The following is a 26,462-nucleotide window of genomic DNA, read 5'->3' on the forward strand; positions in this document are numbered from 1 at the left end:
ATGATTAGTTTTTTGTTAAGCGAAGAGTTAAATTACGCGACAACACTTATTTTTGTTTGAGTAAATGTTTTGTTTCTTACATTTTATTTTAGACGAGACAACGTCATTTATTTTTGTTTTATATGTTAACCTAAACACAAAAAGATAAATGTAATGTCACAAAATGATTGATAATTTTTTTACAAAGATAGATATTTAGGTTAATGTGAAAGTTAACTGAAACGGTTTATCTACATATAAATAAAATATAAATAATTTTTAAAAATATTTATAACGAAATAGTCGTGCTTTTTGAATTTGGTCCTATTTGATATTATTCTACCATTTTAGTTTTTGTCATCGAATCTTTACTCTATAGTGGCTTTAAACTTCAAACTAACCAAAGTACTTTTATATTTTGGGCTTTAAATCCAATTGGGCCCATCATGGGTCCATGTCCACCCACTTGGTGACGAGCAGTACTAAGAACTAACGATAACGAACATGGCGGTGATGTCAATTGTAACCCCAAATCACAGTGCTTCAAAATTGACAATCTGGAATTTAGCGAATTTGATGAAAGATTGATCCAAGCAATCCCATAACTGCTGTGCATGTTCTTCCATTATCTTTTGAGCACTGTGTTTGGTAATCTCTATCTCAAAAACCTCACACAGTTTCATGTCACAGTGTCATGATGAACACTGTTTGAATTAGGCAAATTTGTTTCAATTTTGCATTGTTGGTTTAAATCCGAGGAGAGATGAGGGATGAGGATTCCCTGCCGATATCAACACCCACAACAATATATTCATCATCGGCATTGATCTCTAATAAGAAGGAAACCCTAGATTATAGCATCTTTAGAAGAGGCCGGTACAAGTTTTGGGCCCTCGCCGCCATTATCCTCCTCGCATTTTGGTCAATGTTTACCGGCACCGTCACTCTCCGCCTCTCCGTTGGCAACCTCAACCGATTATCCGATGACATCGCTAATGGCCCTCCTATCTATGACGATTTCGACGTCCTTGTCCGTCCTTTTCTCTCTCTGTGAATGTTTCCGTGTTTCTTTGGATTCATTGATCTGATTTCTGGTTTTGAATAGGAAATGGAGGAGCGAGAGAAAGTGGTGAAGCATATGTGGGATGTATACACCAATAGCCGTAGGATCAGATTACCTCGATTCTGGCAGGAAGCGTTTGTGGCTGCTTACGAGGATTTAACAAGCGACACACCTGAAGTGAGAGAAGCTGCCATATCCGAGATCGCTAGAATGTCTTTACACTCTATTCATCTTGATCCTCCTCCTCTCCAATCAACGGTGCGTACCTAAAGCCCTAGATTCTATGTTGAATTCATAAATCTTAATTTAACAGTGACATTAGAAAGAACCAAGCTTTGATTGAGTAGCAGAGATACTTACCTTTGAATTTCTTTCAAATGGTTGCATTGTGTGTGAATGTTGTGATTGCTCATTTGAGGGTATTTTCAGAAAACAAAAAAATATTAGCAATAGCAGTTCCTGCTTGTCCAAAACAACCATCTTTTCTTTTATTTTTCTACTGATAGTTATTTCTGATTCAACCATTTGTTGAATGAAGGGTGCTGATTGTTAAGTAATCTTTTGATCTTTTTGTGTTGGTAGGAAAAAACTGATTACATCATGAACTGATCCTATAGATTTATTGCACAACTACCTTCTTAGTAGAAGTTGAAAAGCGTAACCAGTTAGGCTAAGAATCGTACATACATGTTCTTCAATCCTTTTGTCGATTTACAGTCAAAAGATTTGTAATCATGCTTAAAGTCTAACCACTCGTTGTAAGTAAAAGCTAAAAGCATGAACACACCTCATTTCAGCAGTCAAACTTTATGGCTTATTGTCATGGCTTGCTAAGTTCTTGATGTAATACACAAAGTTAGACTTAAAATTTTGAAACCATCTACACGAGTCAAGAGAAGACTTCATAGGAGGGAAGAAGGATCTTTCATGTAGATACATTGAAAAGGAGTAAAGTATTCTAGAAAAGGTGTCCTTTGCATTTGTCTATTTGCACTTGTCTATTTATATTGCTGGAAGACCTCGAATAAATATAAATTAGTCTCTTTTCATGTGTAGGCATCCCATAACTTGTGTATTTCTTCACCTTGTAAGCATTTTAAGAGTCATCTTGTGAATTCCTTTTCACATTTAGCTTTGGTCTGCTCCTATGTTGCCTCGTATCCCTCTTATAGTATGAGTTAGACCGACTTAACTTGAGAACTAAGTGTCGTACGATGAGCTTGTAAAGACAAGTCTTAGATAAATGCTATCAAAGCAGGCGTGCTCTAAACTTGGGAGAAGGTTAAGAACTGAAGGCGATAACGAACAACAATTCTAAGGCTAACATAGAGGTGGGTTTGAATGCGGGCGAGAAGAATATAGTACATGAAGAGCCTTGTCAATCATCACACATGAAATAGAAAAAGTCCAAAGACAGTAGAGAATGCCTTGACACACGAGTCGTAGAAGTAGATACTTCAATAAAAGCATGTCATAGGGAGCTCGATGATGTTCAACAACTAGAGGGGTTGAGGAAAGAGAACGAAAGATCTGAGATGACGTGGAGTGTGTCCTGTCCTCAACTGAACAAGTTAGGTGGAGACTTACATTGAAAGATTTAAGGGCTATGGGAATCATGATACGAACCAATCCCATACTAAGCTCATATCATGCCATAAGCCCAAGTGCAGAACTCACCCCTACAAATGGTTTGTAGGGGGAGGGGAAGCCTAGACTTATAAGCCACCAACCCAACTTATATATGACCGATATGGGATTGTGACAATACCCGATACTGAGACTTATAAGCCACCAACCTAACTTATATTTAGCCGACGTAGGATCGTAAGAAATCACTCATGAAGGAGTTCTGAAAGTCACTAATAAAGGGTGTGTGCGAGTCTCTAGTGAGAGAGATACATGAAATGTTAGCATGAAAGCTTGCTTTGTTACAAAAACAAGTTTATGGAAAGTTTTCCTTTGTTTTCAAGATGGTGGCTAGTGGAGATGGTGCTTCTGCCACCACATTGAGGATCCAAATTGAAATTGTTTGTTGGTAAGAGAGGGGGAAGGGTGGTTGTCAACTTTCTATGGGATTCTTTTTGCTTTTCGTACAATATTTACCATAATTTTGTTTCCTTTTTTTTTTTCTTTGAGCTCTATGATAATATTTGCTTTTTTCTTCCCCTTCTACCCCTTTCCTATCATTTATTTACTAGTGTCGGCTCGCTTTTCATATATTAAAGGTTATCTATGGAAGCAGTGACTCATAATCCTACTTTGGACAGCGACTCATAGTCCTAATAGCAAATATGTAACTCATTATAGCAACATACATTCATTTTTACACATAATAACAATGTACTTACAAAACTTTACTCATAATAGCAACATACTTACACCGAGATAATATCAGTATTTAACTTATATTGGTAGCAAAACGTGAGTACATTGCTATTATAAAGAAAAAGGTTAAAATAAATACATAACTATTATAGGTAAGATATATAAGTATGTTGTTATTAGGTTCATACTTTTAAAAGTATATTGTGCATAGTTTTAGGTTTGGAAAAATTTCTGATGTGAATTTTATATTTTATATATGGTTTTAACAGAATTTACGAGAATTAAGTTCAAGGCATGCACAGCAAAACAACAACAAGGCGGGGCTTCCAAGAAAGTATAGGTGATTGTCGATTGATTAGAGATCCAAGAGCCATTCTTTTTTTATACTCATTAAATTCCTCATATTGGTTTGCAGTTCGTAAAAAGTAGAGAAGATTATATTATATTTATATACCCCACAGTTTTATATGTTTTTACACGTTTGTATTTATTTATTTAGGCACCAAATCTTGCATCATTTTTACTCTTTATTTTGTTCATACTTTCACAAACTTTCCATCGTATTGTATGCACATAAGGATACAGTTGGTTTAATTTGTTTCTTTTAAGGTATTTTTTTTAACATCAAAATCCGTGGATTTTTCTATATTGTTCAACTGTGTTTCTCCATTGTTGTAAAATAAAATAGACACAAACACATATATAAAAACAAAAGGCAGTTAGTAATTAAATGTCTTTTATAACAAAATTAATTTTCATATGATAAATTGATAATGAGATTGGTTGCTACAAAATTAACCATCAACACCAAGATGGGAGGTGTTAACACTTAGTACCAAGGTTGTTAAAATCTAGATTAATTTATTATTTATATGACTAATCTCCGAAAGAAAATCAGGCTAAAAGCACACGACCTTATAAAAATTATGAGGAATCATAAGTTTACTACTTTTCTTTGGAAATTATTACAAAAGAACGGCTTATTTCGTAAATTTGCAAACAAATTCATTTTGCGATATTTTGTTTCGTAAAATATTCTGGAAATAATGAATCTGTCAAATGAAATGGAATATGATGCAATTGAAATTATATAGGATTGGAAAATAACTAGGATTTTACACGTTGCGCGTTGCTGCGACAGTAATGTATTTAAGAAGTAGTAGAAAGTAAGTTGCTACATATAGAACATGAATTTAGAAAGACTTACTCCGACAAACCCAATAGTCTAAGGCCAAAACCATGCAGTCGCGGAACTATGTGGAGAATTTGGGGTCCCGGGCCACTGCTCAATTTCCGGCTCGTAGTGTAATTTTTTTTTTAAATTTTTTCTATTAGGTGCACCCGTTTGAAATATGAGGGACACCCCTACTAAAATAGTCTGCGTCCGTCACTGAAACCATGCCAAACAAAGATAATAAAACCGTATTATATATAACATGCATAAGTAGGTAATATTTTTAAGTTAACGAATGGAAGTTCAAATAATTAAAAACGTATCAAATGTGATTCGGCTTACACGTATAAAAATAAGCACGGAAATTAAAAAAAAATATATTTAAATGTAGACGGACTCGAATTTATATCCGATAGGTACATTATTTTTTTTATAATAAACGAACTAAAGTTCTAAATTTACGCTGAAACAATTTACGTCGAAACATTGACCACCTCTAATTTATACCGACACATATGAAAGGTTAGAAAAATCAGAGGGATGATAACTGTAGCAAAACCAAATTATACATATTATGAGAAATTAAACAAAGGTTTAGAAAATAAAAGGGGTGAAATTGACAATTTCTAAAGTTCAAATACAGGGGTGAATATGATATTTTAAAAGGTGAAGGGTTGAAAATGTAATTTACTAAAGTATGAGGATAATAGCAATAGAAACTTAGTAGGAGGACTTAAATCGACAAAAACTAAAAATGATTTAGAGTGAAAATGAAAAATAAGAAAAGCTGAATGGAATAAAAACAAAAGAAACTTAGGGGACCTAAATTGCAAAAAAAAAAAAAAAAATGAAAGGGAGTAAAAGAAAAAAAAAAGTGGCACCAACTTTGGTATTTAGAATGTATATAATTTGTTTGGTTGACATTTATTAATGAAATTTGTTTTTTTGTTTGGTTTGAATATTTATTAAATGATATTGGAAAGTAATTATTTAAAAGGAAATCACTAATCTAGGCATAATCTCTAATTGCTTATCTATTTTTACCCATAAATTAGCATTTATCTCATAATAATCACTAAAACCGTAGATTTCTTAAAAAAAAACTACGGTCAACATAACCAAAAAATAAACAATTAACTATGCTTTCGGGCAATTGACTACTGTTTCATGGGTCGTACACTCTTTTAGGGATCGTCGGTCCATAGTATATGGAGTTTTAGTTTTCAGAATAAGTTATTTGTGTAATTTTCAAGTAAGTCAGACTATTATTTTCTTTCAATTGAGCTTTCAAAGAATAACTATGTATCTTTCGATTCGTGCTGTAATTTCAACATATTCTTGATTAGGGCTAACTTTCACAGATATAGTTTTTTTTTTAATATCCAAAAGAAAAATATGAAACCATAGACTTCATACGAAACCTACGATGTACAATTAGACAATGCACATATTGTGCGTCAAATGCTTGTACACCGTAAGTTTCCTTGATGAAACTGTAAGGTTTTCAAAACTATTATTTGGAAGACCGTAAACATTAGAGAGTAAATTGTAGGTTATAAGAAACCTATGGTTTTGATTTCGAAAATGGAAAAAAAATTATATAGAGGCGAAAAAGTAGACGAATTAGGAAACTTACGGTTTTAGTGGCTATTATAGGATAAGTGATAATTTTTGGCTAAAAAATAGATAAGTAATTAGGGATTATGGCTAGTTTAGTAATTTTCATATTTACCAAAATATTGATTTTTTTTTTTTTGAAAATGATAAAACTTTCTTTATTAAACTTTACCTAATCTTGAAAACAACCGATCTTCAAATTTCGACAAACCCTACATGATCTTGAGCAAATTTGTTTCGACATATTTTGTTCTTTATTTAATTCTTAATTAGTAAATAAAATTAAATTAAATGGTATAAATATCTTTCTATACATAAATGACCTCATTTACGGCAAAGCTTCATGGACAATTTTTCTTTTGTAATATTTTAATCATTGCGTAAAGGCCAATGTGAGAGCCCAATCCAAGAGCGATAGGCCAAAATCGATAAAAGAGCTCGTTAAATTACAAATTGTGACCAAAAGCCCACAAGATTATTGAAAATCACAGAATTTTTTTTTTCATTCCCACCATCAACCTGATAAACCCTTGCAACTCTCCACTCTCCAGCATCTTCTGGTTCTACTCCCTTCCAAAAAAAAAAAGATGAAGGCTTCATTCAGAGGAAGCTACGACGCCAACAATTCCGACGGCACGGGTTCCATAGTGGTGAACGCCGGCGGCGTCAACTTACAAGCTTCCGTCACTGGTGGCACATTCTTTAATGGCCCTCTTTTAAACGACCTTACTCTATCCGTAGAAAGCCCTGGATCCTTCGTCGTCGATTATATCGTCCCCAAAAAGGTGCAAATGAGTATTTATGTTTGAATTTCATCTAGATTTCCATTTCGCAGCTAATACTTAAATTTTACTATGAAATTAGGATGTGCGATTTCAGTTCATGAATACATTTAAGATTAATGAGAAGCCATTGAACTTGACGTATACACACTCGGTAGTTGAGAATCAGACATCATTGGATGGTAAGCTAGCGTTGAATTCTAATCATAAGGTTTCAGCGAATTACGGATTTAAGTCTGGGAGCTGTAAGGTGAAGTACAATTACGTGCATGGAGGTGTGACGACTATTGAGCCTTGCTATGATTTTGCTGAGAATTCGTGGGACTTAGCCGTGTCAAGGAGAGTTGACGATGACAGTGTGGTTAGGGCTTCTTATCAGTCGTCCACTAGGGTTTTAGGGTTGGATTTGAGAAGGAATTCCTCTAATAATAGAAGCATCAAGGTAAATTCTCTCTGAACTTTCACTTTATTCATGTAATTTATGTAGCTTTTAATGTATAATAACACGATAGAGATGTTGAATTATGTTTTGGATTTCATTGTGAAACTGAAACAGTTCTTGAAATTTGGTTCTTCTTAATGCCTTCCAGGTTTCTGCATCAGTCAATTTAGCAGATAAGGAAAAGAAACCAACCATAAAAGCCGAGAGCATCTGGGATATCGAGATGTAATTGCACCAATTCAAGCACAAATTTTTTGTTAGTAAGTACTCGTTTTGCTAGTATTTATTAAAAAAAACAGAAGGTCAAAATAGTTTTTGTGTATATCACTTCATAATTTCTTGTTTTGGTGACAATTAGATTATAAAGATAGCCTTATTAAAACTACCCTAACAAAAAGATATTGATTCTATTTCATGCTACATATAAGGATTAATCTTTGAGCTTAGATGCTTTCTATATGAGTTCAATTGTCTCCCAATATCTTCTGCTACCCTTTCTGCATCATTCGAAGCTCCAAATAAGCCTTGACCTGTGAAGCCTATGCTGTAAATCCCATTTTTGCCCTTCATGTTACTGATCCATGAACTTTTGGTATTATTACCCTGTTCTTGTCCTGAAAAACTTTCCTCCTACAAGAAAAAAAAATCAATCAATGAAAAAACCACACATTTGGAAATCAAATGCATTATTATGTTGTATTATCATGCATTGCAGATTGTACCTTTAGCCATGAAGCTACATTACTTGTATAACCAGTAGCCAAGATTACCGAATCAAATTCTTCCACTTTTCCATCAATGAATTCCACATGGCAAGATGTGAATCGTTGGATTTCACCCACAACCTATAAAAAATCAAGAATTTAATTTTTGGTCGAAAATAGGATTAACTAGGATTATGTTTTATTTATGTCATAGTGATTAGTGATTTATATTTACCTTAATTTGGCCAGACTTAATCTTAGATAATGATCCGACATCCAAAACCGGTGTTTTTCCAGTTTTACCCTTGAGTTTAAGAGGTCCATCTTTAGGTCTTACAATACCAACCCTACTTGTGTCTCCAAGAGTCATCCGTGAATATACAATTAGAAGCCAATCAACAAATCTTAAAGGAAACAACTTTAGCAAACCAACTGCAATCGCAAAAGATGATCTACCTAAAATGTCCCTCGGTAATATATGCAACTGCATACATTTTTAAATTATTCAATAATTCATATCAAATAAATACTATTAAACAAAAAAAGAAAAGAAGAATATGTTATATGTTACCTTATCTCTTACTACTAAAGAAACTCTCGCACCATTATGACACAAATTCAAACTAATCTCCATCCCCGAATTCCCACACCCAACAACCAAAACCTTCCTCCCTCTAAACTCACCTCCATTCTTATACTCACTACTATGCATCACTTTCCCGCCAAAAACCTCCAACCCATCAAACTCCGGCAACACCGGAGCGGCATTATCTCCGGTGGCCACCACCACCCACCGCGACACAAACTTCGTCCGGTTCGCCACCACACGCCACAAACCATAACCATCGGAAGTTGCTTTGTATTCTGCAGTCTTAACCTCGTACCCAAACATGGGACGAATCGAAAAGTGTTTGGCGTAAGAATCGAGGTAAGCGATGAACTGTTCCTTGGAGGGGTATTTTGGGAAATGATTAGGAAAGGGGAAATGAGGGAGTTGACAGAAGTTCTTGGGTAAGTGAAGCTTTAAGGAATCATAGGATTTTAGTCTCCATAGAGATGCTAAACAATTTTCTTTTTCAAGAATTACAAAGGGTACCCCTCGTTTTCTAAGGCATGCGGCTATAGCTAAACCCGAAGGTCCAGCACCCACGATTAGAGGTCCGGGGATATAAACACGCGTTAATTCCATGTCATCCATAGTTTGAGAGAATCCCATGAATTATGGTGAAAGGTGTTGGAGTGAGAGTTTGAAATTTGAATTTGAAATGGAATGAATGTATATAATGAGAGGTTTAGAGAGATGGTGTTTGTGTCTTATTCTGTATATTGTTGGTTTAATGGGTTTAGTATTTATATTGTATTTTGGTATTTTTCTATGTTAAGCAATAAGCATCCTTGTTGTACTTTATTTATGGGGCCCTTCGCTTCAATGTTCATTTTCCGTATTCTATAATATTTTAGCGAGTGCCAGTTCACAAAAGGAGAGGCTTTTTTGGTGTTTTGGGTAAATAACCCATCAACAATTGACCCGAAATTTTGGAGGTTTCTCTCAAAATATGGACCCGGTTATTGGCTGTTAGTGAAGTACATGCACATCGTCTGGTCCTAAACAGTCTGGTCTTTCTTAACAAAAAAAAAAAAAAAAAGTCTTTGTAAGACTTGTTCGGTTTAGGACGTTTTTCTTTTCATTTTCATATATTTTTTTTCTTCAAAAATTAAATTCGATCATATAATAATTAGTAATAAGTTAAAAAAATGCTCCAACAAGGTATTATTAAAACAAATTAAAGCTTATATGGTACCAAAAGAGTTGAACACGTGGTAAGCTACTAAGCTTTCTTGATGAAATCCATTTTGCAATAATAGACAAAAAAGTTAAATAAAAACAATGCATGATGTGAAGCTTTAGTGTACGTCGATGGTGATGAAAACACAGAAAATATGAGGTTGTGATATGTTTGATTGTGGGTGTTTTTTAGAGTTTAGAATGGTAAAACCGTAATTTTGCTTTTATTTATAATAAACACTCTTTAACAAATCGAAACAAGTATCAGAAACAATTTATTTAGAAAATTAAAATCAATACACATTTGAATTTATGTCATCTAAAACGCTAAAAAATACTTATCGATTTAGAACCTATTATATTAATAAACTATTTTAGAACCAAATGTGGTCAAATTTTACGTAGGTTTTTAGCTTTTAACTAAAACATTATGTCACTCACCGGACCATGAACTGGGGTGTGATTGTTTAAAGACTGTCTAGTTAGTCAGGATTGAGATGACTGTCTAGTCAGTCAGGATTGAGATTGATCCTAATCATTACAATCATTTTTTAGGACCAGTTTCTGCTGGTGAGATTATGATTGGTTTCAACATCGAGCTGTTTTGTGAAATATGTTGATACGAATAGCACACAGGATTGATACCAGCAACCGATTATGACATATTGGCGGTTACGAAATGGAGGGAGTAAATCTGTTAGATTTTGTTTTCCATACACTTGTCACTAAACGGCCATCATTTTGAAGGGGCCTTAGTTTCTTCATGAATGTATGGTAGTGGAAGTCCATCCATGGCCTAATGCTTGTTCATATGCTCATCAAGCTTTTGTCTTTTATATTTTTTGTGGGACTGGCAAAACATGTGTTTGGCTAAACGTTTTCTATTTACATTTCCCCTTTTTTCAACTCAAATCTTGATAAAAACATTTGTTTTATTTACCAAACATAAATCAACTTACAATTTTATTTTAATTTTTTTTTATAAATGGCAACTTGAATGAGGTGTAGAAGTTTAAACCTAATGAAACATACATATATTTTTTTAGTGAAAAGGAAATGGTCATATACCAAATGAGTTTTTCTTCTTTTGTGTATTTTGAAAAGTTTAAAAAGATGTGAACAGAAGACATAAGTGTTACTAAACGTGTATTTGAGTGGTGGGTAATGGATGTTGATATATAAGGAAAGTAGATGGAGTACAGTTCTGGGTGGTGATTAAAAATTGGATTATTGTGTACTAGAAATGATTATCGGTTAAAGTTTGAAAGCAACTTTAAGCAGATATGATCGGTTTTAGAGACTTGGAATATGCATAGATGTGGGGGTATCACTAATATGCTCTTTGCTCTTTGAGCCACGACACATTGTTTTAATTGTAATCCATTGTTCATTAAACATCAGATTCTATTAATTTAATCATCCAAATTTTGTGTTACCAATTTAATTGTTTATTTGTCGACTGGCTATAAATGAACCACATGAACAATGTTCATGATATGGACTTAACGAATGAACCAACAGATAAACAAACAAGTTTTATTTTTTATGTTTTTTTATTAACGAATCATTTTGTTGCTTATGTTCGTTCATCTATAAACAATGCTGCACACACTAACATAAACATACAAATCAAAAACCATATATATATTTTTTAATCAAAAACCATGTATGTGTTAAACTAATTTTTTCTTTTGTTTTCTTTAAACACTTTTCGTCTTCATGAAAAATCAAGTACACATATATCAAAATTGAAATTATTTTCATCTTCAACCATTTCATCGATGGTCTAACAGCAAGTTGGGGTAGCAAAACTTCTATAAATGAATAGTTATTTTTCGAACAATAACAACTCACATGAAAGACAAGTCTTTATACACTCACTTTTACCCGAGTTATTATCGAACCAAGAAATATAAAACCTTTCAAGAATCTCAAAGGATCTTATATCTCAAGAGTCTTACACCTACCAATCTTGTATTGCTTTTATGTTTGTTATCCTCATAATCATCTTGGCTAATAAGAACGATTTGGTTATATGAGCGTGTCCTCAAATCTTGTCACTTCATAATTTTGTTATTCATTATCACATAACTTCAAGTTGAAATTCTCAACCCTAACCTTATTCGTTTAATTTTCATGACGTGTCAACATGTTTAATTAAACATGTTTAAGTATCTTAAACCTATTGATTTTGTCTCGTGTTAGTTTTTGCACCTCAACATGACACCTTTACATATAAACAAACGGAAAAAAATGGTTTGCCTTAATCTTGAACAAAAGATTCGAGAATGAAAACCCTTCTTTTTCTTTTCATGGTATTGGGTACACGTATCCTCCATCTAATCATGTATGCATTTTAAGTTGTTATCCCGAAATAGTCTTTTTCTTTTCATTTTTGCTTTATCTAGATCAAATTTATGATCTCTAATGCATACACGAAACAAATGTAAATTTTAATCCAATAGTGTTAACACCTCAAGACTTGAATTACTGTTCTTCTGGATCTATAACTTATCATTAAAACCATGAGATCAGCAATTATCAAGATAGTATTGTATCAAGTATCAAACCTAACTTTCAACTCTATTATTAGATTCCATAAATCAAGATGAACAACAGTCTTAAAACACTGAATAAATGAGGAGGCTTATTGTCAGAACAAAATTTGACCTTCTAACCTGTGTTAAAAAGTTAAACAAATGACAAGATTCAGATATTGAAACAAAAAAGAGCTTCCAACTGTAATAAAAATCAATAAGCAACAGAAAAAGCTCTCCATATTCGAGCTACAAAATCACTCAAACTAACTAGAAATATAACATTTGTATCACTTACCTCGTTGACAAAATCCAACCACCAGATGAAAGTTGAAAGTGAAACAGATTGTTTTCTGGAGGCTAATGGCAGCATGTTTGTGCGTATCAGTGGTTTTATTCCCATATTTATGATTGATCAAACAGGGCTCATGTCCTAGCTTCTCTTGCAGGATCAATGGCATTACTAGCTAATCCAAGTTCATTCTCCAGTTTTGACCAAGCAACCAAAAGATTAGGAGGGAACTTCTTCCTCATTGTCCTGATCATCCCTTTTGCATCCTTGGTTCTTGACTTTTTAGCTAACCCTTCAACCAAATGCTTCAATGTATTGAAATCAGGTATCTTGTTCACCTTCACACTGTGCTTAAACACCTTGTAACCAGTCTCAAACTGCTCATTCTTACACAGATAAAACAACAGTGTTCTAAATGTAGCAGCATTGGGTTGACAGCAGTGTTCTTCCAACTTCTCATACACTTCCTTTGCTTCCTTCATCATCCCCTTCTTACAGTAACAAGTCATGAGGTAATTGTAACTTATGGTGTCTGGTTTCAGGGCTGCGTTGCTCATTTCTTCAATCATTGACTTGATGTTCTCTGGATCACCATCAACTGCGTTCATTAACCTTACGTTGTTTGCAGCAACATCTATCAAGCACCCTCTGTTCACCATCTCATCCCAGATCTTCTCGGCTTCGGTGGGGTTTCCTTTCTTATACAACGAATGAATTATCGATGTGTAAGTGATTCCAGAAATCTGAATACCTTTCTTGTCCATTTCTTTCAGTTTATCTATCGCCAGTTCAGGCTTACCGGCATCGCAAAAGGACTTAACCAGTATACCATACGAATACTCGTCTGGTCTGAACCTATACTTTGCTGGCATTTCGTCGAACAGTAGTGGCGCACGATCGAAATTCTTCGTGTTCAGACAAGCAGTGAGTAAGGCGTTGAATGATAGAGCTGATCTAGGCGTTTTCAGGGCTTCCATCTGATTATATGTATTGAGAGCGTGCTCAAACATGCCGGCGATGCCGTATGATTTAATGAGGGAAGATAAAAAGTGCTCATCGGTGATCCGAGGATCGGTTTTATGGGACTCGATAAGGGCTTCTATCTCCGAGAAACGATGAGATTTTGCAAGGCGGCGGACTGTGATCTGTTGAGCATGATGTGCGGATCCGGGTGAAGATGCGGAGTAATTGGCTTTGACGGTAGAGTAGATGTCTAAAGCTTTGTCGGTATCGTGTTCCGTTCTGAGTTTTGATTTGGCTTTGGAAATGGTCATGGAAGCTGAGTTTGTGACATCGGTGGCGGCGGCAGTAGCGACGGCGGTTGACAGATGACGGGTGCGGCGGAGGAGCGCAGAAGAAGACGACGCCATGTCTATTGTCTAGGGTTTTGGGTTTAGCAGGAATGAATCTTCTTCAGTCGAGTTCGAGTCGCGACTCACGAGTGTACCTGTTACTAACCTGTATATGAACAGTTTGGGCCTATGTTGGCCCTTGGGTTAACCCGCCTCAGTATTCATTAGGCTATTCGAATTTAAACCGATTTTTGGTATAAAGTTCTGGTTGTATTTGTGACACAACAACCAATTTGGAATAGCAAGTTTTTACCTTACCATAAAATATTATTTACAAAAAAATCATTAAGTTTTGTAAATATTTTGCAAAAAAAAACCTTAAATTTACAAATCTTAATAATGGTTTGGAATATGTTGCTAAGGATTCTTGAATTCATATTGATGAATGCGGAGTGACATCGCTTTCTATAAAGACCGAATATAATAAAATCATTTATAGTAAGGTTAATATATTTCGATAGAGAACTGCATTTGATTATTTGTGTGACATCTCCTATTTTTCAGAAAAAAAAACATTTATTTACGCTTTAAAATCATAATATCTTTGTTTGCGGAAAATCCCAGTACAATAAAAAAGTTTGTGGAAACTGTCTGGTTTTATTAAAATACAGTATTTGAGTAAAGATGTTTCAAAATACAAAAACTCTAAGGATGTCATAATCAATACATAACAATGTTACATCATAAAGACTTAATGGTGCCGAACACTATTGCAGGTTGTCTTTAGCCATGTTACCTGTGATACATATAATTTGAGTGGACCAGGTTGAGAAACCTGGTTAGGGTTTTCAATCCCACAATATTATTATGACAATAATTTATAATTATCAAACCTGCAAAACCAACTATTACCAAACAATATAGATATATCTCATAACTTAGATATCTATAAAACCTTACACTCATATATACTCATCCCAACTGATTCTTATAAATCCTAGTCCACGATTATTAAGAAGAATCAACTCGCCTGATAAATCTTTTAGAGCAATGGTTTGACTACACAATTAGGGGCTTCCTTGGCCATTGTAAGTCATAAAGACAATTTAATCCATCAGAGTATTTGATGAATATGGTATCCCATTTCATCTATGTTTGCGGGTTATATGTCCACACTAGCAACATAATTCATAAGGCCGTCCAAAATGATCAAGTAAGTGTTATCATCTTACTTTGGTAAATGACCAAACATACCATTTCAGTTGCCTGATCAGACCCACCATATATGGTTATCCAAAGAAATACTATATCGTACTCTGGTACATAATTCGTACATCGACACTTGATAGTGTCACATAATAGAGTTCTACTCTCCGTTCCTATCACACACACCCTTAACATGATGCTACCCGATATCCAACTTAATGAACCAGTGGCGGAGCCAGGGTCAAAACAAAGGGGTATCCCAAAACCGATGGGTTCAGTTTCTCGGTTTTTCAAACTCGGTTTCGGTTTAAATTGATATAATATATTGTTTATTTTGAATTATATGATAATATATATTTATTATAACTTCATAATCTCAATCGTTTGAATGACTTCTACCCGCGAGTTACACATGAATAAAATTAAATATAATATATGAGTTGATGTTATTTATAGTTATTTTTATTGTTAATTAATTTTTTTAAATTTATTTTCTTAATGTTTTAATTTCTATCATTATAATTATTTAAAACATCAAACATTGTTTTTTATTTTAAAGCTAACAATATAATCATGTATATAGAGTTGTTTTTAACTATTGTTATTGTAAGTTATTTTAAGCTACTTATTTGGAAACTTTTAACGATTATAAAAATATATTTAAGAAATATTTTAGTTAAATTGAGATTACAATTTAGTTTTTGCTTTTATCACTACAATTTATCACTTTTAATTATTTACAAAATATTCTTTAGTTTTTTTAAATGAAACTGAAATTTATATTTGAGTTGACATTGTAACGCGCAGAAACACCTATATAGTTGAAGTCTTTACAAATATATATTTTTAAAATATAACACTAACGTTGTTGTTACATTTGATATAATAATTCGTATATTAATTTGATATAAAATATTGATTATTTTGAATTATATGATAATATATAAATCTATTATAATGTCATAATCTCAATCGTTTGAATGACTTCTACTCGCGAGTTACAAATCAATAAAATTAAATATTATATATGGTTTATATTATTTATAGTTGTTATTTTTAACTAATTTTTTAAAATTTATTTGGTTAATGTTTTAATTTCTATCATTATAATTATTTAAAACATCAAACATTATTTTTTGATTTTAAAGGTAACAATATAATCATTATATAGAGTTATTTTTAACTATTGTTATTATAAGTTATTTTAAGCTACTTATTTGAAAATTTTTAACGATTATATAAATATATTTAGGAAATATTTTAGTTAAACTGATATTACAATTTAGTTTTTGTATTTATCACTATAATTTATCACTTTTAACTATTTACAAAATATTATTTGGTTTTTTTAGTGGAACTAAAATTTATATTTAAATTGACACTGTAATGTTATATTTGAATTAAAAATTTAAGTATTTTGTCCAAACTGTTCAAAAATTGTGGCTTTAAACTGATAATGGTTTACATGCAACAACATTTTAATTCTAATAAATCAAGTATAATATGTTAAAATTTAAAGACATAACTTTATAAATAGAAGTAAATATATTATTTTAAAATTGAAATTTAGTCTATTTATGATTACACTTTAGGTTTGATATTTATTTTACCTTATTAACCAACTTACAATCATTATTAAAAAGTCACTACAATTTATCACTTTTAACTATTTATAAAATTAATCTTTGAGTTGTTTAAGTTAAATAAAATTTGTATTTAAGTTGAGCCTATAATGTTATATTTTAATTAATAATTTAAGTATTTTATACAAATTGTTCAAAAATTATACCTTTAAAATGATAATGGTTTACATCCAACAATGTATTAAAACTAATAAATTAAGTATAATATGTTAGAAGTTAAAAAAACATAATTTTATAAGTAGAATTAAAGATATTATTTTAATATTGAAATTTAGTTTATATGTGAATACACTTTAGATTTGATATTTATTTAACCTAATTACCAAATTATAATTATTATTATAAAGAAATTGAAAAGTCATGGGAGTTTCAAATGAATGTGGTGAAAGGAAAAAAAAGAATGAGAGTTTCAAATGCATCAGATTCAAGAAAAAAATACTAGCTTTATAAGTATGTATGATAATGTTTGGAAAATCCACTTTAAGCACCTCATAAATCTAGTCTAGACATCACTCCTGTAAGTAGACCGGTCAATAAAACGACTGGTATTATTGAAAAATCTTATTTATAAGTTCATAATAACATTTACGAACATAAATATAAGTTATACATAAACTACGGTAAGCATAACTCAACTTGTAGGTTGTTTAGCAAAAAACCAGACTTTGCGCGGGCTGAACTTCGAAACCAAAAACTCTAATTCATCGGGCTTTCTAGTGTTCCAGAGCTTCGCTACTAACACGTAAGAAGTCCTAAGATCGGACCTCGAGAAAACAGGAGAGTTTAGAAGAGATTAGGAAATAATTGGCAACCACATGAGTAGAAAAACAAATGAGTATATAGGCACAATAAGGAGGCACACCTCCTGCCACATGTCAATATTTAGGTGCTTGTTGTGGGCAGGATGGGTGGCTTGTGATTTCCACACATGCCGCCTTAGGTGGGGCCACCTGTCGGCTCAAGGTTGGCCCATATTTGATACTTTTATAAAAATCATAACTTTCACATACATACTCTGTTTTCGATGGTTTTGATATCCATGCGTTCCTATCAACGAATACTACAACTTTCATCTAGACTTTGTCGGCTAATTTTCACTTTATTTTTCGTTTTACGGTTCGAAAGGGCTTACATTATAAATGATGTTACGAAACTCATACATACTAGTTATGTTTTCGACGTTCTTTATATTGTCGATTTCATATTGAAGAGTACAACTTTCATTTAGATTGTTTCGCTAATCAACCAAATTTTATTTCGATTTCTTTGTCGCACATTGTTGTACTGTGTCAAACTCAAAACTTCAAAAAATTAAATTTTTTTCATACGAAGTCAGATTTATGAGTTATTTATATACACGCTTCCTAATTACGATTACTACGACTTTCATTTAGATCACTTAGGCTAATAAGCAACCTATCTTCGATTCATATTTTACGACATACGTTGACGTATCGGGTTGAATGCAAAACTTAGATAAATCATAATTTTCTTATACGAAGTCATTTAAGCGTTCTTTATATTCACGCGTTCGTGATCATGACTACTACAACTTTCATTAAGATCATTTGTCCAAAATAATATATTATTTTATATTCTTTATTTTATTGCTTCAACGATAAATTTTATATTAGGTTTTCGACAAATATCATATAATCTTAATATTTATCCACATAACGTGTATACGATAAATATTTATTAGCTCGTAATACACACGAAGAACAATTACTCAAATCAGTGATTTTAATTTTCCAATAAAATGTATAATTATAATTATTATACTCTAAACGTCTAGCCCGAAATTGCGAGCGTTACAGTTTGCCTACCAAAACAAACTTGTCTAGCCATGATATTGACATTCCTTATTCTTTATGCCCAATTTGTAACAACTCTACATAAGATATTTGGTATATGTTCATCGAGTGTGAAGTGGTGTCCCAAATTCTTTTCAAGATAAGTCGTTTGTGTGATATAGACTTATCTAATCTTATTCTTATCTATGATTTGGCTTTTTGGATTCGTTGCATATGTTTATGGCTCGCAAAGCAGTTTTGGAGGTGATCATACTCATTACGTGGTGATTAGTTTGAAATTTCAGAAATAGATATGTATTTGATACAAATAAACCGAGTAAGGATAGAGAATGTTTGATGACATAGTTTGATTGCTTTTAGTTAGGTGGTTCATAAGAAGCATAGGTTCCAAGTGGTATTGACATTCCTTATTCTTTATACCCGATTTGTAACAACTCTACATAAGATATCCAGAATGTGCTCATCGAGTGTGAAGTGGTGAGAATATGAATATATTTGAAGATTTCAGAAAGTATTAAACAATATGAACTTTCAAGATTACAAAAATAATCGACAATTAGGGTGATATGGTAAAAACAACACAACTAACACATATATACACTAGGAGTTCAATATGAGCCTACGAATTTGTTCCTTATCATCATCGCCATCAAAGTTGTCTTCACTTCCTCGCCTAAAGTATGAACCTCCATGTAAGTTTGCAGACTCACAACACAACTTTTTATATTCCCATCCCTTACAATCATAGAACCGTTGTTGAATAAAGAAAGAAAACAGATACCACATTTCCTTTTAATGTCATCATCATTCATTAGAACTCGGCTGTTGTTGTCGTAATATACCTAAAGCTTCAGATGACTCGTTATCTTCTACTAACTAGTAGACACCAATTTCCTTTTTGTTTGTTTGTTTTTTGGAATCTCTGATACATCTCTTGGTATGTACTGAATTAGTCCACAACCACCGCTTTCTTTGCCTCACGTTTGACCTCCTTGTATTTTACATTTGATCTCTTTGTATTTTACTTTCACTCCACCACTTTTCTCATCCTCACTACACTCGAGCTTAGACCTCCTTGCTCCACCATCACGATTCTCTATGATCCTTAACCCTTTCGAACGATAAATGAAGGGTATCTTTGATTACCTATTTGATGTGCTAGACCACACTATTCCATGCTTGTTGTACATCCCCCGCATGCTTAACAAAAGCTTATATGTTTAAGGTTGCTTTATCCCTAAAAGTTTCGTTCGTAGACAATATTAAGTTTTTCCATAAGATCCTTGTTCTCATATGTATGCTCATTCTTAAAAGGAGGTCTACACTATCATTCTTTGTTGCAATACACAAGCATCTTAGTAATAGTCTTCAATCTTAGCATGCCATAAGGTTACAAGGTTACACCTACACAACAATAGGTAGTCGATTTGGGTGTTATGTCATCCATTCTGGAAGGTAATCTAATGAGCATCCCTCTTTTTAAATAAGTATGAGATCGCTTAATTGGTTGAAATGTATCGCTCAAAACGGTGATATTGTAGGTTCAAGCCTTACTAACATATCATGTGTTGTAGCATACTCAAAAAGTGAGTGACCATCATGTTACTAGTATCAAAACTATAGTTTTCATGCACTCATGGGTACCAGTCAATCTATCTTCCTATATGTCCACCAAAAACTCCTCTTTTCCAAGTCACCTAAGTTTCCTATATGTCCACCAAAAACTCCTCTTTTCCAAGTCACCTAAGTTACTACGAGGAGCATACTTCCTATATGTCCACCAAAAACTCCTCTTTTCCAAGTCACCTAAGTTACTACGAGGAGCATACGCACACACAATGGTCACACCTCCCCCTCATGCCACCATGTGATCCCATCCCAACATCTTATAAGTTCAACCACATTGTGTTTATCTATGACATGGAGACAACAAGACACCCACTCCATTTTTTTGCCTTCCGTAGTCTTTAATACAACTTACAGAAGTTACACACATTACACCCTCTAGCTTTCACCCATTTCCACTTGGCCCCACGTATACAAGCTATGCTCACTTCCCTTTTCCTTAAACCTTAGATCCAACTACTTCACATTTCACATTCAAAGAACCAACACTAAGGGTGCAAATTCCCAACCTAGTATCCTCAACCCAGGAAATGTAATAAAAAAATATGAAGGTTACGAAAAATGTAATTTTCAAAAGCGCAACTATTGTTTCAAATTGTGTTCATATCCATCGCCATAACCACCACCCACACCCATGGTCCACTTCATGATACCATCGGATTGAAGTGCCCGATTCAAGTTGTACTAAAAAAGTCAACTCTCACAAAAGTAACCATCACTATCACTTTCTCTTTGAGAGTGTGGCACGTTGAATTAGCAAGTTGAAATGATTTAAATTAGTATTAAACTATACATGTTTCCAGCTACAAAAAGTCAACATACGGAATCTTAGAAGCTATTAAAGAAAAGTAAGAAAAAGGAGCAACTTGGCATAATGGACGGACTCCTTCAAAGATCCTAAAACCAAATGGAAATCCAGATTCCCATAATTTCCTTTCTTTTCTGGATTTAATTATACAAATAAAAAGAAAATATTAATGTACATCAAAATAGTAAAAATCCATATCACTAATTTAAACTAAATTACTACAAACAAGACTCAACACTTACCACACTACAATTGCAGACACAGAGAAAATGTAGGTCTACTCACAAACCGTGGCCATTAAACCAAATTTCCAATCGCCTACTGCTTCCCCATGTCTTTTCCGGTGAACTCGCCACCACCACCGCCGCCACGTCCAAATGACGAAACCGCCCTTGTAACATCAAGACTCCCGCCAATAGATGTCATTAAAGCCGATAAACCATTAGTGGTTCCACCACCAGCCGCCATACCCAACCCAAGAAAATCAAGAGTCGCATGTTTAGGCCCGTATACAGATGGCGTCCCCATCATGAGCTCTTCCAAACCGGACCGCCCATCATACCCCACCCCTAACCCTAACCCAATTGTCGCACCACCACCACCGCCGCCGCCGCCGCCACCGACATCCGAGTCATCTAACCGCCCACCATCAAGCCCGTATCCTCTAAGTAAAGACGCGCCTGAGGCGGATGCACCCATCTGAGCAGCTTTTTGAAGTAATGCTGTTGCTGACATGGTGGGCTGAGGTGGCGGGGCGTATTGGCGGAGCTCCGGGCCCGCTGTTCTGAAAATTGAAGAGCCTTGATTGGTGGATAAGCAGAGGGAGATGGGTTCTTGAGATGAAGATGGTAGGGTTAGATCGGGTGTTTGTGTTGTTGATTGATTCATGGATCGAATCAAATCTTTGAATCCAATTGTTTGTGGTTGTGGTTGTGTTTGCGGGTGTAAAATTTTGGATGCAGTTGATGATGCAAACAAGCTTGCAAATACACTGCTGTTTGTGCTTCCTGTATTGGTTGATGTGCAACTACCACTACAACTTCCGCTCACTGCCGCCACCACAATTGGTGGTGAATTGTCCAAAACGGGTCTAGAATCTTGATTGGAGGTGGAAATTTCCGGCAAATCTGCGGGCAAATCAGTAATTTTATATAACGCTTTTCGCTTTTTAATTATTAGAACTGATGGTGTACTTACCTGGAGACTTTGCAATACACAAAACTGAAGATGTTACAGGCGGTGTTGGGGTGGCGGTGGGTGGAGGAGGTGGTGGTGGTGTGGGTGGTGATGCTGTGGATGTTGACTGTGGTGTTGACTCTACAGATTGAGGTTTTGGGTCTTCATCTTCAGGTTGACTTTTAGCAGTCTCTACTGCTAATGCATCACAAAATGCTCTGTGGGTGATAAAGCTATCTCTCCTTCATATAAATAAAAGAAATCTTCAACTTTTGTTTAGCGAATAATGAAAGATTTTTATAAATATATGATACAAGAAGTATATTATATAACCTTGAAAACAGAGTCCCACAATCACATTTGTATTCTCGGGTTCCACATATTTTGAGATGAGCTTTCCAATCGGATTGAACTGCGTATTTTTTTGAGCATTGATCGCATTTCCATTTCTTCTCACCATGTTTCCTACAGAAGTGTTTTTTGATCCCTGTGAGATCTCCTAAAGCGCGTGAAGGATCATGGTGAACACATGAGGGCTCAGGACATACATAGACTCTTTTCCTAATCTCTTTGCTTGTCCTCTGTTTAAGCTTCCATGGCAAATTGTGTCCTCTTCTATGGAGTTGCAAATTCTGGTCTCTTTGAAACCCCTTGTTGCAAATCTCACATACAAATCGGTTTGTAGCCATTAATGTTGTGGGAGATAGAGCAATCACCTCTGCATCTGGATCTATATGTTGAATATTTGAAAACATAAAAAAAGAAATTAACTTAATTTCCTGATAGGTATATGCTAAAAGAAGTTCTGTTTTGCTTGACTCAAACAGCTTGAAATCAATTCCAGCTGGAGATTTGTTGATTAATCTAATGAAAACCTCCGAATAAAGGCAGCCAGCCCAATAATCTTCCAGATTAAGAAAACACACATCGGAATCGTAGTTAGATTATTAGCAAATTTGGATAAGTTCCAATGTTACCTGGCATGCCGGCTAAATTTCGCTTCCTTTTCACTGGCTTTTCCGGAGGCGCCGCCGTCTGATTACCCGGAGAGGAAATACTAGCTTCGCCGGATACCGTGGATTCGTTCACCGCCGACGAGTTGTCCAAGTCGGTGGTCATGGTGACTTAGTTATTCTAGGGTTTGCTTCTACTTCCGTTTAGAAAAAGGAGATATCTGTTATCCAACCAAATCAAGTATCGGAAGCACTTTTACTTTTCTAGGGTTAGATATCAAACTTAGTATTACTATCTATGGATCAATCTAACATCGATCGTTTCTACTTCAAACCATAACGCAAATCAAGCAACAAAAGCCATAGCACAAAATCAGCTCAGCTCAAGTTGAATTTAGTCTCAAACAGTATAAAACAAGGGTTTCAGACATTTTCCCTAAATTTTAGCACTATTGATCGAACCACAGAGATAGATACAAACAGATCACTAGAATCCGAATTCAAAGCCGAAATTAATAATATCGACAAAAACTAAGAACAAAAGTGATAGAAAGATCTTAGAAGAGAAAGTGAAAATCCAGAGAGAGAAAGCGAACGAGGGCCGAGGGGTTGCAAAAAGTCTTCGTTTATGAATTTTCAATAAAATATAAATATCAAAGGGGCCAAACTGGGGATAAACCAAAACATTTGGTTGTCTAACCATGGTTACTGTCTAACTCGTGCCTTCTTTAACTATAGTTAGACTAGAATAAGGGTTGTGGTTCCGAAAAGTCAAAGTACTTTTGGTCTTTCTCTTTTCAGTTTTCAACCAATAAAATTTGAACACGTGAGTTATACCGAATATTTTTGAGTGTTCCTGGATAGACACCATATCCCTACTAAGATCATACCATGGTATGTATGGAAGATATTTCATTTATTTATTTTTATTCTCATGTTATCTTTTTCTTCCCTTTCCTTTCATTTATTTTTTATTATTTATATTTATTATTATTTTTTAAAAAAATATGTTTCATGCAAATATTTATTTGTTAGAAAATTAAAAACCATAATTTTGATATATTTTATAACTTTTTAATAAATATATAATTTAATAAATATTAAAAAAAATTAAAAAAAGTTGATCAATACACGAGAAGAGAAAGAGAGAGATAGGCTCCCCTCATCTTTTTCTCATACCCTCTAAACCTTAATGGCGGTATGGTGTGTCAATATGAGGGAAAACATATTCCACCCCTTTTCCTCTCCATACGCTTCGGTCTAAGGGCGGAGAGAATGATGTTACATAAATCAGAGTCTTTTTATTGCCCCGTAAACGTCATGCCACTTTTTACCATAAAAATAGGATTCTTTGTCACACATAAAGAGTGATGTCACACTTTTTTTTTATCAATTTAAGTTTTTTTTTTTCTAAAAAAATTATATTTTTAATAAAAAAAAATAACACTTCATTACTTCAAAATAAATAAATAAAAAAAACATTACATTGCATTACTTAAAAAAAAACATACCATGAAAAAAATCCTTAACACTTAGAAAAAAACACTAAAAACTTAAACCTACAAACTTAAAAAAAAATACACATCAAACGATTAAAATAACTTAAGGAAAAAAACATAATATATGAAGTCGTCATCCGATAACTTGTCTTCCGGGAGATCCAAATTGAGGTTAATATGTTGAATCTCGTAAATGTGTTTCACCAAGTCTGTACAAAGATTGTGAAATGTTTCAGTGCAACGTATCTCTGCTCTCTTGTCCATGTACTCATCGCCACCAATTTCTATTGGTTGTGTATCAGGGATGGTTTCTTGCTCATCATAAGCACATATCACTCTTCATTCGTCTTCAAGAATCATATTATGCAATATGATACATGTATACATGATTTCTAAAGTTTTTCCTTGCCGAAATAAATTGTTGGTTTTTTCAATATGTACCAACGTTTCTTAAGAGCTCCAAAAGTCTGCTCACCATCCTTTCTAGCTCTTTCCTGAGCGCTCTTGATTTTTTTCCGTGTAGAACCATGTTGACACAAAATGATTTAAAAAACACAACATATTATCCCATCAACATGATAATAAGCATACTTATATGGTGTTCCATGCACTTGAAAAGAATAATCTGATGTGGATCCATCATATATAAATTATTAAAATATGTGAACGATTAAGAAAGTTGATGCCGAAATCGAACCGGGAGAACCAAAAAAAGCATGTCAAATCCACAGATCCTGTGATACCGTCGTTTCTTTTATGATGTAACGCCTGTGTTTCCTACTAAATTAGTCATAGTCTGTAACACATTGGTCAACTATTGTAACCTTTATATGAATGAATAAGAAATGACCTTTAATATATTTATGTGCTTATGTGTTATGCAATATGTTATAAGTATTTAATAATGAAATAAATAAGATTAAAATATGTGTAAAAAATAAAAGGTTATTTAGGACAAATAATCTTAACCTAGTTATAATATACGTAACAAAGATTTTGAAGATATAAGGAGCGTTTAAATCCAACTTCTTATGAAATAGTTATGCTTCTTCGAAGTTTCGCGATTAAACCGGTACGACTGTGTATCGTAAAAAGTAAATTTTTTGATAAATTACATTTTAGCCTAAGTGATCTAAATGAAGGTCGTAGTAGTCGTTAAACCGAGAGTGTGCATATAGAAAACGTCAAATTTTAACTTCGTATAAGAAAGTTATGATTTTTCTAAATTTCAGCGCAGCAAAGTGCAATACTAATATCAAAATTTAGAACGGTGAATTGTTAGGAAAAACAATCTAAATGAGAGTTGAAGATCTCACCCGTACCTATTTGTCGATATAAAGACAGTTGAGAACGGATATTGTATGAGAGGGTTATGATTTTTACATAGACTTTAACAATTTAAGCCTGTAAAAATATAACTTTAAAAATAAAGTCAAAATTAGCAGATGGAGTCTAAATGAAAGTTATAGATCTCGTTGATAACTGTGCGCGGATATTAACACGACGAAAAAGGAGCTCATATAAGCAAGTTATGGATTTTTTAAGAAATTAGTAAAATTCACGTGCAGCCATGCGCACTGACATACCACCCAAATCGCGACACATGGCATCATAAGAAAGTGACACATCACCCCTTCTGACCATATTTGTGGTGCCCATTTCAAAAATTCCTATAAATAGCTGCATTTCGTATATGCTGCTCATATCTTGCCCCTACAACCTCTCTCTCTCTCTCTCAATTCTC

At 33.8% G+C, this 26,462-nt stretch overlaps 5 protein-coding genes across 5 annotated transcripts; 2 read left to right on the forward strand and 3 right to left on the reverse strand.

Moving 5' to 3' along the window:
* Positions 1-475: 475 nt before the first annotated feature.
* On the forward strand, positions 476-3,979 carry LOC111902968 (uncharacterized). Its single transcript, XM_023898765.3, has 3 exons — positions 476-1,009; positions 1,085-1,300; positions 3,637-3,979. Exons 1-3 carry the CDS (start codon positions 743-745, stop codon positions 3,709-3,711), a joined length of 558 nt encoding a protein of 185 aa, XP_023754533.1. The 5' UTR covers positions 476-742; the 3' UTR covers positions 3,712-3,979.
* Positions 3,980-6,636: 2,657 nt separating this feature from the next.
* LOC111902970 (outer envelope pore protein 24B, chloroplastic) lies at positions 6,637-7,736 on the forward strand. The gene is made up of 3 exons (XM_023898767.3): positions 6,637-6,943; positions 7,023-7,382; positions 7,531-7,736. Exons 1-3 carry the CDS (start codon positions 6,746-6,748, stop codon positions 7,609-7,611), a joined length of 639 nt encoding a protein of 212 aa, XP_023754535.1. The 5' UTR covers positions 6,637-6,745; the 3' UTR covers positions 7,612-7,736.
* Positions 7,681-9,394, reverse strand: LOC111902969 (probable indole-3-pyruvate monooxygenase YUCCA4). The gene is made up of 4 exons (XM_023898766.3): positions 8,658-9,394; positions 8,322-8,570; positions 8,105-8,227; positions 7,681-8,012 (listed from the first exon to the last, which is right to left on the reverse strand). Exons 1-4 carry the CDS (start codon positions 9,300-9,302, stop codon positions 7,800-7,802), a joined length of 1,230 nt encoding a protein of 409 aa, XP_023754534.1. The 5' UTR covers positions 9,303-9,394; the 3' UTR covers positions 7,681-7,799.
* A 3,042-nt stretch (positions 9,395-12,436) lies between these two features.
* LOC111902971 (pentatricopeptide repeat-containing protein At4g36680, mitochondrial) lies at positions 12,437-14,289 on the reverse strand. The gene is made up of 2 exons (XM_023898768.3): positions 12,708-14,289; positions 12,437-12,550 (listed from the first exon to the last, which is right to left on the reverse strand). Exon 1 carries the CDS (start codon positions 14,069-14,071, stop codon positions 12,836-12,838), a length of 1,236 nt encoding a protein of 411 aa, XP_023754536.1. The 5' UTR covers positions 14,072-14,289; the 3' UTR covers positions 12,437-12,550; positions 12,708-12,835.
* A 6,913-nt stretch (positions 14,290-21,202) lies between these two features.
* Positions 21,203-23,850, reverse strand: LOC111902972 (zinc finger protein GAI-ASSOCIATED FACTOR 1). Its single transcript, XM_023898769.3, has 4 exons — positions 23,244-23,850; positions 22,600-22,996; positions 22,288-22,508; positions 21,203-22,217 (listed from the first exon to the last, which is right to left on the reverse strand). The coding sequence occupies exons 1-4, from the start codon at positions 23,383-23,385 to the stop codon at positions 21,409-21,411; spliced, it is 1,569 nt and encodes a 522-aa protein (XP_023754537.1). The 5' UTR covers positions 23,386-23,850; the 3' UTR covers positions 21,203-21,408.
* Positions 23,851-26,462: the final 2,612 nt, after the last annotated feature.

The sequence above is a fragment of the Lactuca sativa genome, chromosome 2 (genome assembly GCF_002870075.4).
Source record: "Lactuca sativa cultivar Salinas chromosome 2, Lsat_Salinas_v11, whole genome shotgun sequence".
Lineage (NCBI taxonomy): Eukaryota > Viridiplantae > Streptophyta > Magnoliopsida > Asterales > Asteraceae > Lactuca > Lactuca sativa.

What these genes read in the sequence shown, in the direction of transcription:
- LOC111902969 (XM_023898766.3), bottom strand. Translation starts at nt 9,302, where the DNA reads ATGGGATTCTCTCAAACTATGGATGACATGGAATTAACGCGTGTTTAT. An exon ending in CTTTAGTAGTAAGAGATAAG is followed by an intron (nt 8,571 to 8,657) that starts GTAACATATAAC and finishes AAATGTATGCAG; the next exon opens with TTGCATATATTACCGAGGGA. An exon ending in ATGTAGCTTCATGGCTAAAG is followed by an intron (nt 8,013 to 8,104) that starts GTACAATCTGCA and finishes TTTTTCTTGTAG; the next exon opens with GAGGAAAGTTTTTCAGGACA.
- LOC111902971 (XM_023898768.3), bottom strand. Translation starts at nt 14,071, where the DNA reads ATGGCGTCGTCTTCTTCTGCGCTCCTCCGCCGCACCCGTCATCTGTCA.
- LOC111902972 (XM_023898769.3), bottom strand. Translation starts at nt 23,385, where the DNA reads ATGACCACCGACTTGGACAACTCGTCGGCGGTGAACGAATCCACGGTA. An exon ending in AAATTTAGCCGGCATGCCAG is followed by an intron (nt 22,997 to 23,243) that starts GTAACATTGGAA and finishes TTCAACATATAG; the next exon opens with ATCCAGATGCAGAGGTGATT. An exon ending in GTGTATTGCAAAGTCTCCAG is followed by an intron (nt 22,218 to 22,287) that starts GTAAGTACACCA and finishes ATTTGCCCGCAG; the next exon opens with ATTTGCCGGAAATTTCCACC.
- LOC111902970 (XM_023898767.3), top strand. Translation starts at nt 6,746, where the DNA reads ATGAAGGCTTCATTCAGAGGAAGCTACGACGCCAACAATTCCGACGGC. An exon ending in ATTATATCGTCCCCAAAAAG is followed by an intron (nt 6,944 to 7,022) that starts GTGCAAATGAGT and finishes CTATGAAATTAG; the next exon opens with GATGTGCGATTTCAGTTCAT. An exon ending in CTAATAATAGAAGCATCAAG is followed by an intron (nt 7,383 to 7,530) that starts GTAAATTCTCTC and finishes AATGCCTTCCAG; the next exon opens with GTTTCTGCATCAGTCAATTT.
- LOC111902968 (XM_023898765.3), top strand. Translation starts at nt 743, where the DNA reads ATGAGGGATGAGGATTCCCTGCCGATATCAACACCCACAACAATATAT. An exon ending in ATGACGATTTCGACGTCCTT is followed by an intron (nt 1,010 to 1,084) that starts GTCCGTCCTTTT and finishes GGTTTTGAATAG; the next exon opens with GAAATGGAGGAGCGAGAGAA. An exon ending in CTCCTCCTCTCCAATCAACG is followed by an intron (nt 1,301 to 3,636) that starts GTGCGTACCTAA and finishes TGGTTTTAACAG; the next exon opens with AATTTACGAGAATTAAGTTC.